At 35.6% G+C, this 12,150-nt stretch overlaps 1 protein-coding gene across 1 annotated transcript; it reads left to right on the top strand.

The window, feature by feature from the left end:
- Nucleotides 1-9,951: 9,951 nt before the first annotated feature.
- On the top strand, nt 9,952-11,829 carry LOC149204049 (protein NUCLEAR FUSION DEFECTIVE 4-like). The gene has a single exon (XM_089397021.1). The coding sequence runs from the start codon at nt 9,952-9,954 to the stop codon at nt 11,827-11,829; it is 1,878 nt and encodes a 625-aa protein (XP_089253147.1).
- Nucleotides 11,830-12,150: the final 321 nt, after the last annotated feature.

The raw sequence follows: 12,150 nt of genomic DNA on the forward strand, positions 1-12,150 counted from the left end.
GAAGCTTTGGAGGGGAAAATTACATCCAAATTCAGAAATTCCACTTGGGTTGGAAAGTAGACAGGCAGGGCTTTCCAACAAGCTATCTTGGGCTCAATTTGGACTCCAGTAAGGGCCTCAAATTCAGATCCAAATTGGCATGATGCATAGAGAATCAGGCGTGGCGCATAGAGGATTTTTGCCTATTTTTCACTGTATAGCTCAGAAATTCGCCTCGTTTTGACTAGTTTCACTTTTTCATGTAACTCTTGATCCACCATGATGTAATTTCATAACCATGATGTAATTTTGGTACATATTTACTTGTTCTAGATGATTCATTCACTAAAATGTCAAAATTAAATGAATGAATCAGTTTCCTAGCATATAGGGGCAAGTTGTTTGATCGCCTAGATTTCAGTTCCTTGTTTAGAATTGGTTGAAACAGCTCCTAGAATGATGAGCTTGGCCCCTAGAGGCATGGGAAGGAGTTAGGCTTGCCTATATCATGTAATTTCTCAGTCATTTTCATGGTTGGATACTTGGGATTGCTTAGCACTCTATTGTACATTTCATTTCTGCAATTTTGGCAAAGGAAAGACTAGGGTTTTGCAGCACTTGTTGGGATCCTTGTGGCTCTGTGTTTTGATGGTGTGTTTCTCTATGTATTTTTACGTTCATTAATGTTTATGTGTATCATTTTCCCTTCTCTTCTATTTTGAAAATAAACAAATGAGTGATTAAGGTAGAATTCATTGGACTGTTGTGCTCTGCCTTGAAATTTTGTTTAATTCTACATGTTTCATCTTTTTGAGGAGGACTCTTGAGACTCTCTTTCCCTCCTTAGCTCCTCACTAGTCTGATCCATCCATTAGTACAATCCAAAGCATCAAAACTACTGCCTATCTTGCCCCTACCAGAACTCTGCAAAAATTTGGCCTCATCCCCGGACCCAAATTTGCCTTTCCCTTTTTTCCAACAAAACCCTCAAAAACTTAAATCAAATCTTTGCACTTCATACCTAGCCTAAAATTAGTTTGTATTTCAGTCATCTCAAGCCCCATCGATTATCTTTCGCTAAGATTGACCTGGAGAGAGCCCTCTCCTATCCTCGTATGGCTATCTATGAGGCTGAGCGTGGTTTGATGTGGACCTAGAACCTTGCCTTTTCAGCCTGAGGCAAATCTAGGCTCTAACAGGGTCTTTCTCACTTTTTGTCCCATTTTTGTTTGTTCTTTGCATCATCTTTCTAGTTTGGATTAGTCTCAGATATGCTTTTCGATTGCTCATAGAAATGCCTTAACATTTGAATGGCCTCCTCCAACGATCTAGGCTCATCAAACTTAATATCATCTTTGAATGCAACGGGTAATCCACTAATGAACCTCTAAATATTGGCCTTCACCTCTGTGAGATAAGGCACATACCTCAGTAACTCTAAGAACCTGCTAGTGTACTTCTCATTTGTCATGGATTCCATCTTTAGCTCATAGAATTATTTTTCAATGTCATCAAAGTATCTCTCTGACAGATACTTCTTCTTGAATAGTCACCCAAACTCACTCCAAGTCATGTTTTCCTCATGAATGCATGTGAAATTACTCACGTCTTCCCACCAAATGCATGTTTTAGCTTTGAGACTGAATGTAGCTACTGTGGATTTCATTTAGAATATTCATGTAACCTCAAGAACTTCCTCATGCCAAGGAACCATGCCTCTGCATCATGTGGTTTCTTCATCTCTCCATAAAAAGTAGGTGGCTTTTCTTTCTTAAACTCATTTGGAAACTATCCCCTATTACTCCTCCTATAATGATGATAATGACAACAATCATAGTCCTTATCCGAATCAGAACTAGAATAATACTTGTGTCTATCCCTTCTCCTCTTTGGAGTGGCCAACAATCTTCCATCTATAACTGTGTCATCTCTATCTAACTTGTGACCACCATGCAACCTACTACCATATGCCCCATTAGTTCTGTCCTCTTGCTTCATAGTTGATCTGATGTGATCCCTGGCATTGCAAATCTAAAAAAATACAAAGTACAACTACATTTACCTTGGCTTATTTCTTTTGTTTCTGCATGATTCGGTCATTATCTTCCTTACATCTCCTTATTTATTCCTTTAAGATATCTGGAAAACTTTGAAGTATCACTGCATTTACCTTTTCTTGTTTCTCCTGTGCCTGCATGATTTTATCATTATCTACCTTACAACGTGCCTTACAACTCCTTATTTCTTCCTTTAAGCTTCTCAGTGTATCTGTGAATTCACAAGAGTTCCCAACACTATCCTAGTCATCTTATTCATAGGGAGAGTCTTTGTAATCTACCATCTTGCTATCCATTTGATATTTCTTCCTACAAGGTATATTATGTCAGCTAAACCAAATCACAATAAACCAATGTACCTTAGTATAGCTTGGGGATGATGCCTTGCCCGCAAGATCAACAAATCAGTGTGATACATGTATAACATAGTCATGACATCATATGTAAACATAACACATAAGAATATAACCATGCAACCATCATTCTAGCTAGGGTTCAGCCATTGGTGCATGACCTTATCACCAACTCATAACATGACCTCATGCATGACAATAAGCACTACATCATTATAGACTTGACCGCATGCAAACGTTAACATGCATAATAAATGTGTAACCAACCATACACATGCGTAAACACTTTGAATCAAGCATGAATGAACAATAATTGTAATCAAACCTACAAGAATGATACATGCAACCAAGCATACAAGAATGAAACTAAGCATATAATAATGATACATGTAAGCAAAATTTAACATCATGTAACCAATCATACACTCATCACGATGCACCCCACAATAACAACATCAACTTCCACATGGCATCATTACTACAACCGTGATCGACATAATGCAAATGCAATAATCACATGGAATGAAAGTGTAAGAGACATACATGCAACTGACATTCATGCATGACCAACACACAACCATTCTAGTCTGAGGGGTGAACCATGATCTGATACCACTATGTAGCACTCTCCTCCCATATCTCCCGAAGAAACTAATCAGCTGGGGTAAACATGTGACGAGATACCACTATGATATGATTGGACATCCCAATTCACATTAAGGAAGTGGAACTAATGGAAACACACCATACATACATTCAACATCAGAATTAGGACCCCGAGGAACCAATACAATCTTTCTACCAACTAGCCCCTGAGTCCCACTAAGATTTTGGACCACTTGACCTCTAGACACTCTCAAGCTATGGGCTTGTCAGCATCCAATGACCACTGGACACTCTCACAGGCCTGCAATCCAGTGTCCAGGGACTTTTTTGCATAGTGTTGTGCAGTGTCCCCAGGATGTGAGCCACTTTTTTAGGCCCAAAGCCCAGGTCACTGCCTATAATAGAATGACATCTTCATAACAGTAAGATAACTGGGAAATGACAGTGAAAAAGTGATCACTTTAATAAGACCTTGACTGGATCCCTACTAACCATGACACGAATTTCGTCAAACATATCAAAAATATGTATTTTACAGGTGTATATAATAGATCTTATCATAGGGGTCTCATACTTAGTTGAGAATCGCTAAGAGACATTGATTCCTCAACACATTGACTACCATTTCGTCCATTAGGCAATGTATAAATTGCTCATTCATTTACAAGTAAAAACATGATCAGAGTCATACATTGCTACTGTCATAAAACATATATATAACCAGCATAATAGCAACAGAAATACCAATAAAATCATATTCATATGATCCACATATAAACCATTATAACATTCATAGAAATACAAGGAGAAATAATCTCATATTGATGATGCAAAATCCAAACTCGGGATCGGAATTCTACGTTTCACTTGATCGTCAAATGGTTGAGCCAAATCTATCTTCATCCATTAATCCCCGTGCCATATTCCAAGCATGAATGTGGGATCTCATAGAACACATCAATCCAAAACCATCCAGGCTTCCAGAGGCCATCCACATCAAACCATTAAATAATGATTCCACCTCATGTTCGTACATCACAAAATCATCATTAGATTGGCCTCTATCTAAGCCTTCCACAGCTTCTAGAGTGTTTGTTGCAACCAAGGCTTCTAGGGCTTCCAAAGCATTTGTTCCAACCAACTCTTCTAGGACTAGTAACTCAACCCACAATTGTCACCAGGCTTCCAGAGCATTTGTCCAACCAACGCTTCCAATATTAGTAACTAAACCCACCAAGGGCTTCTAAAGTGTTTGTCCAACCAAGGCTTCCAGGGCTAATAACTCAACCCAAGTTCTTACCGGGCTTCCAGAGTGTTTGTCTAACCAAGGCTTCTAGGAACTATTAACTTAACCCAAGCTAAGGAAACATGAGAACCAACCAAAACAGAACAAGGAAATAAATCCACAATCTCCATGGCTATCGAGGAAATGGCAAGGCTAGGCAATCCACTACCAATCCAGGCATTTCTCCATGTCAGTGACATATCATGACCAAAAATCCACATGCATATGTCATGCATGCCAAAACTAGTGAAGAAAACATACATGAAACTCGATACCTAATACAAAATCTTGTTGTAGTTGTTTATCCTGATGTCCTCTTCCTCTTTCTTGCGCTTCCTTTGCATTCTTTCTCCAAAAATCCAAGTATGCCACATCCTCCAAGAGTGCTTCAAGAAAAACACTAAGTATCCAAGAGTATGAGAGAGAGAGAGAGAGAGAGAGAGAGAGAGAGTAATGAGAGAGCTCCAACATTGAACTGAAAAAGGTTACCAATTGATCCTCATAAGCCTTTTTATGAATGAGGCCTCTATTTTATTCATTTTGCATTATTTTCCTTCACTCTCCTCCTCACATGCAACCTATGACCTTTCAACTCCCCTTTCTCCTAATTTCCATTATTTTTATAAATAAATGTGCCAAAAATGTCATTTGCATTTCCAAAGCCTACTCATTGTCTTTGCCAATTTCCTTAGCCATTAATAACCAAATGAACACCCACGCTACAATGTCGTGCCTAACATGTAGCTTGGAATAAGTGTCCCATCATTTTTGGTTATTATTTTTCCTTTATTAACCTTTATTACATGGAATTTTCACTAGGGTTGTTACAGGGAATTCCAAGTAAAGAGACGTAAATAAATGCTAAAATGTTGTATTTTATGAGAGATCCTTCCCATCTTGGCTCTAATGCACTTTATGCATATGAGTTTTCTTATATGATCTAAATAATTATTGTAATAATTGTGCATTTATCCTATGTCCTATACTGAACCAAAAAAAAAATACATAATAACATATATGCAATATAAGAGGTAAACCAATAGAGAGCTATCTCAAGTATTTTTCAACATACTACTTTTTTAATTGATTTAATAATAGGTTGGTTAATCAATATTGTATACTATATATGTAATTACATTATTGAAGAGTTTATAAAATAATTGATTGGTTCATGTAAAGAATATGATCTTAGTTTCTCTCACTTTGTTTAGTGAAACACGAGAGGAAACAGGTCAAATGAGAAAATTATTGAAATATTCTTCTGTTATGGCACTTGAAATGGTAATAATGCAACCAAGACGAGGTTGAGGGCATGTATTCCTATTGAAAAATACCAAAAACACTGGATTTGAAAATCACACAAGTGCAAAAGCATGCTCGACCACCAGGAAATGACAATTTATTTAGCCCTTCATTTTCTCATTGCCACTTGTTCTCGGGGGGGCTCTTTTTATAAAAAGAAATAGCATTTGAAATAAAGTGATCTCTCTCTCTCTTCTACAACATGAATATAATTCAAATATGGGAGTAGTAGGGTTATTTCCTTCATACAGTTGGGATGAAAAGGAAGGAGAAATGGTTGTACACATGTTGTTACTTACACACACTTCTACAACGTCTTATGATTCTAGCATCATGCATATGTAACTATTTTTTTACTTGCATTTATAAGAACTAGAACTAGATCTTGAACCAGTGAAACACCTGTTACATGCTAGGTTGAGGGAAAGATATAGGTACGTAGGAACGTGATTGAATGTGGAAGGAACTGAGGCAGTTAAGTAATCGATGATCCAGGACCAACCTATCCTTTTGCCTATGTTTATGCCTCTCTCTTCTATTAAGGAAATAGTGCTATGAATGAAGGTAGGGATTCTAAATAGGAGTTGGAAGGAATGAACAAGAATGATATTCATTTCGATGAAACCAAGAGAAGGGAGGCTAGAACAAGAAAAAGTCCATATTCTTTGTCATTCACTTTGTCATACCTCAGCCATTCACTGAACCAATCATTGGATCAATACAACATCCAATCAACCTATATAGGATGATATTGAATTCTATGCTTAAGGGATACCAGCAAACAGACTTATCTAACTATAGTTCCCTAAAGTATCGACCCATTAGCAAAGCAATGTGGATATAAAAAGATGTTTGGTGTGATGTTGGACATGGCTCTGGTAATGGCTCTCAAAATGGGTAGCTGATATATAGATATAGCTTGGCGATCTATGCCTTGACTGCTAGGGAACGAGCTAAATTTGTTACTTCTATCTCAAACAGAACAGGACTATGCCTATCTATCTTGATCACTAAGAGTGTGTTCATCCCTCCACCCCAACGTCATCTCTATGTTAACCTATTCGAAGACCTCAAGGTTTGCATTCAAGATGGGCGGTTTTTTGCTATAGTGATAACTTAAATTAGCTAATAATCTTATTTGGAATTTGGAATTCCTTTGACTTGAAGCTTTTAGACAAGTTTGCCATGTAGGACATGATGCCCACTTTTTTTGACTCTATGGGAGTTTCCTTAAAGACAAGAAATACGCTACCACTCCATAGTGATGTCCAAGGGGTAATCCATAAAGGTAGTTCATGAAGCATTCCTTTATCTCGACATGGTTGTTATTAGGAAAGTTGGCGAGAAGCTTAGCTTACCTTCATACAAGAGCTGAGGTTCAATGATAGATAGGAGAGCCAAGCCAATACATCTATCAACTATTTAAAACAGTTACTCATGATAAGCTTCCTAGGTCTCAAGTTGTATAAAAAAAAACCTTGAATAACTTCACTTGCAAATAGAAACAGAAGGCCCAAAGGTACATTTTAGACTTTGAAATGTATCTTATGGGGATGTGCTTTGTTTCCATATAAAAAACAAAAGAATGACCAAAGCCCTTGAACGAATATGGAGATTGCGACAGGAGTAAAACCTTGAAATCCCCTTTTGGAGTCATTGAAATATGCACGAACAATAACATTGTGACACCAAGGTAAGTCTCTGCGATCTCCCTCATCTTCATCAACACCATTGATGAGATCTCTTCTACATGCAACTTAGAAACTGAGTGACATACACATGTAGGAGGCACATGGCAGAAATACGCCATGGGGCAAATGGCAGCAATACACCATGTTGTATACCAAATATATGTCCAAAATAGTTCACATAAAATGTTATGTTTTAATGTTAGCCTTAAAACTATCATTAATCAGCCTCACCAATCGAATTTTGATTTATGTTGTGATCTATGTTTTAAGTTTATATCAAAATATAAAGACTACTAGCAATAAAACTCTGAAAACGAAGCTGTCATTATCTAATAGACTGAAAATTTATTTAACTAAATATAAATCAAAAATATTTTATATGATCTTATTGTTTCGGTGAAAACTAATGCTAGTGAGAACGATATCAATCGCTATATACCATGCCAGCGCGGATATAATAACTTCTCTCTTTCACCATTTGACACCAACCTCCCCACAACATCAGCTCGTACGTTTAAGCCTTTATAAACCGATATTCTTATGTTAAAATTGCCTTATATAAATGTTTGTACATATCTTTATTTTTCACATACACAATGTCGAGATATTTATACCATAATTGCCTTGCGATTCCATAATCTAAGTTAAAAGCTTGGAACGAATAGAGTGACAGCCTAGTCTAAATCTATATGAGTAAATGATATTTTAAATATTTTGTTCAGTTTTAAATTTATTTAATTATAATTTAATATTAATAAAATATTAAAATTTTATTTAAGGAATTAATTTTAAAAGCATGTTAATGTGTATCACTTTTCCTTTTTTGTAGCAAATTTTTTTTATAAAAATAAACGGAGTTGGAATGTTTATTCTTAAATTTACAAAATCATCAAGAATTGGGTGGTGGTAAAAGAAGACAAAACATGTCAATTTAAATTCAATTTCATGTCATATTTTTTCTAAAATTTAATATATATTTTTTATCTAATTTATTCACTTTCTTTAAAAGATATTCATTAATATTTTACACAAATTTTTAAGTAGTGACAAAACTGCGACCCCCATTTCTCTATTGATTTATTTTTTTTAATTCCAATTTCTTTAATAGATGTGTTGTAAACATTCTAAAGATTGCTAAACAAATTTAAAAATAAAAAGTAAGCATATTTTTTAATTATTACTAAAATACTAGTAAAAATGATAATCTTTTTGTATATATAAAACCGCAACCCAAGAAACTATCCTTTCAAGTTTATAAAATCAATTTTTTTAATAGAAATTTGAAAATGAGATATAACAAAAAGTTAAAATTATTTTTTGAAATTTTTTAAAATATATTTTAAATTTTTTATAATAAAATTTTTAAATATGATTATAATAACACATTTTTTATTATTCAAAATATAATATATAAAATTATTTGTTTAGAAATTCTAATTCTATTTTTATATATATTTTTGAAGATTTTTAACATTTCATTTAAATTTACATATTTAAACCTGCATATTTAAAACAGTTATTCATATTTTGTGAGTGATTAACCATAGTTTTTACTAATATTTACTATTAGTGGACTTATTTACAAATTTAGTATCTACTTTTTATAGCATTATTTATATTTATATTTTCTGAAACCATTAAATAGGTTCACTATAGCTTTTACCAAAATTTATTGTCAGTTAGCTTTTTTACAAATTTAGTATTTATTTTTTTATAATTAGCAAGTATGAAACTCAACTCATAATTGATATATATATATATATATATATATATATATATATATATATAATTTTTTCATTTGAATACTTTTTTGCTTTTGCCATATAATGAGACACATTAACATGCTTTTAGTTAATTTTAATATAAACTCACTTTTCATATTTATTAAATTTTGCAAACCGAACAATTTTTTTTTACCGAAACTGAATATTTCTTTTAACAGAATTTCATGAAATGATTTTGTGTAAATTCAATATGAGTGTGCTTTTGGATGATTGAGTGCCCTTCTCCTTCCAGCATTTACAAACCTATTTATTACAAATAGAATATTTTAAACAGTGTAGTGTGATGAGTGAATTTACATTAAAAGGTAACATGAATAATAACTATAATAACAATAATTAACAACGAAATTCTAACAAATTCGGCTGCTTCAAAAATCTTGCATACTTTCAAATTGTAACTCTGACTTGCATTTTAAGCGGGATTGAAGATCATGATGGTAATCATAACGTGTCCTGCCGAATCCATAGGCTTCTCTTGTGAAAAAATCCCAGTTCCAAGATGCTTTCGCCACGATCTGAAAGACCTAGAACCAATCCTATGTCCTTGGCCCCGAAGTAAGGAACGCCATACACGTTTTAGGAAATTTAGACTTTGTTTTCATTGGATCAACTTTCGAATCACTTGGATATCTATAAGTTGCGATACATGAATGTACATCTTTTTTTCAGAGGTACATGAATTTACATCACCGTTTCGATGTATCTTGCTCTTCACGAATTAAAATGCTCAGTAGATTATTTAATCAGGTGCAGAGGTTCAGTTTAGTTGTCCAGTGATAGAGATTCGATTCTTGGAGCTTTTTTTTTTTTGCTTGTTATCGGATTAAAAATCCGTAAAGACATTTGATCCAAAAGAAATTTTAGCGGTTCCTCTTTGTTGCTCTGGTGAATATGATGGAGGGGAGCGAGGTGTTTGATTTGGCCAAAAGAGTGGTCATGGGAAGATGGTTTGTACTATTTGTGTCTTTTATTATCATGTCATGTGCTGGTGGCGCTTACATATATGGGCTCTTCTCACAAACGATAAAAACTGCCCTGGACTATGATCAGACCACACTGACTACCTTGGCATTCTTCAGGGATCTAGGTGGTAATTTTGGGATTATTTCTGGCCTCATCTATGAAGTCACCCCTCCATGGGTTGTTCTTGGAATTGGAGCTGTCATGAATGTCACTGGGTATACATTGGTATGGTTGGCTGTCACAAGACGAATTGCCAAGCCGAAGTTCTCGCTGATGTGTGTGTATATGATCATTGGAGCTAGTGCTCAGACATTTGCAAACACAGGGTCTCTTGTTACCTGTGTCAAGAATTTCCCTCAGAGCCGAGGAGTTGTGCTGGGGATTCTGAAAGGATTTCTAGGTTTGAGTGGAGCAATGTTCACTCAGGTTTATTATGCAATTTATGGGAATAGTGAAGATGGAGCTGCTGGTATGATTCTGCTTCTTGGCTACTTGCCCAGTGCTGTTTCTCTGATTGTCATGTTTATAGTTCGTCGTACAAAAGAGAGCACCGAAAAAAACGAACTGAAGCCATTCTACGATTTTCTCTACATAGGTCTAGCATTAGCTGGCTTTCTTATGGTTCTCATCATAGTCCAGAATGTGTCAAAGAATTTCCCCATTGCAGGGTACAGAGTTGTTGTTGCAGTTATCGTGGTTTTCCTTTCGCTTAATCTTGTGGTCATTGCTAAGGTAGAGATGGACAAAAATAAGCAACAACAGCTTTCCACAACCTCAACCTCAACCTCAGCCGAAAAAAGTGAAGCTGCAGATCATGCCAAAATGGTCACTGTGATTACAAAAGAAAATGAGGAGAAGAACGACCCCCAACATTACCCAGAGATCAATGAAGGAAAATCAATGAGCGGCATGGAGTATATTGGGAGTCATAGAAATACTGGCAGGGTGAAAGCTTCTATTTTATCCCGTATTGCGAAATTCTTCAAAAGTCCAAACAGAGGAGAAGACTACACAATTATTCAAGCTCTAGTAAGCATGGATATGCTACTTCTATTTTCATCCGCTGTTTGTGGGCTTGGATCAGCTGGTACCGCCGTTGAGAATATGGGTCAGATTGGAAGAGCTTTTGGATATAATAACACGAATATAAGTACCTTTGTTGCCCTTATTAGCATATGGAATTTTATAGGCCGTGTAGCTGCTGGTTTTTCATCAGAAATCCTTCTCCAGAAGTATCAATTTCCCAGGCCCCTGGTATTGGCCATAACAATTCTTATTTCTTGCATTGGGTATATTTTGATAGCCTTTAATCTTCCTGGTTCACTCTATGTAGCGTCTATTATAATTGGACTGTGTTTTGGAGCTCAATGGCCTGTAATATACGCTGTCCTCTCAGAGTTGTTTGGTCTCAAGTATTATGGTACTCTTTACAATGTCGGGACGGTTGCAAGCCCCGTGGGAATTTATCTTCTGTCTGTGAGACTTGTGGGACACCTCTACGACCGAGAGGCAAGAAAGCAGTGTATTGCTCTCGGGACTTCATGTTCGTCTAGTCATGTGAAAGCGCTTACTTGCATTGGGAATAAATGTTTTCGCCTTTCGTTTATCATTTTGACCGTCGTCACCGCTTTTGGAGCTCTTCTTTCGTTCCTTCTCACGTTGAGAACAAGGGAATTCTATAAAAGTGATATATATGCCAAGTTTAAAGTGACAGAGAACATTCCACCCTTTATTATAGAGAGAGCAGAAGATGGTAATCAGAGGAATGTGAAGAATGGCGATAGACATGTTCAGAGAGAAGCAATATAGCTAATTAGGGATATAAAAATATTGATGAATTCTTTCTAGCATGTTCCATGTAAAGGCACTAGGTCATGGCGGGTTTAGGGTTCAATGCAATGTACTTCCTTTATAGATTTCTAACAGTTCGGAATTTAGTTGTGTTAGACTCTTTCTTTATTAATTTTTCAGGTCTTCTCATAATTCCGTGTTGCTTGTTTGCTAAGGAAAAGATGCATATTGACTTTATATATTTTTCCTTCTCCAAGAAATATGCAGGTAGCTTCCTGTAATTTTTTCCCTTTCCTGCCAGAAATTCTGATTCCTTATATGATATAATTTGATAATAGT

Source organism: Pinus tabuliformis, chromosome 1_2, assembly GCF_031772625.1.
Source record: "Pinus tabuliformis cultivar Carrire ecotype Pingquan chromosome 1_2, CPIR1, whole genome shotgun sequence".
Classification (NCBI taxonomy): domain Eukaryota; kingdom Viridiplantae; phylum Streptophyta; class Pinopsida; order Pinales; family Pinaceae; genus Pinus; species Pinus tabuliformis.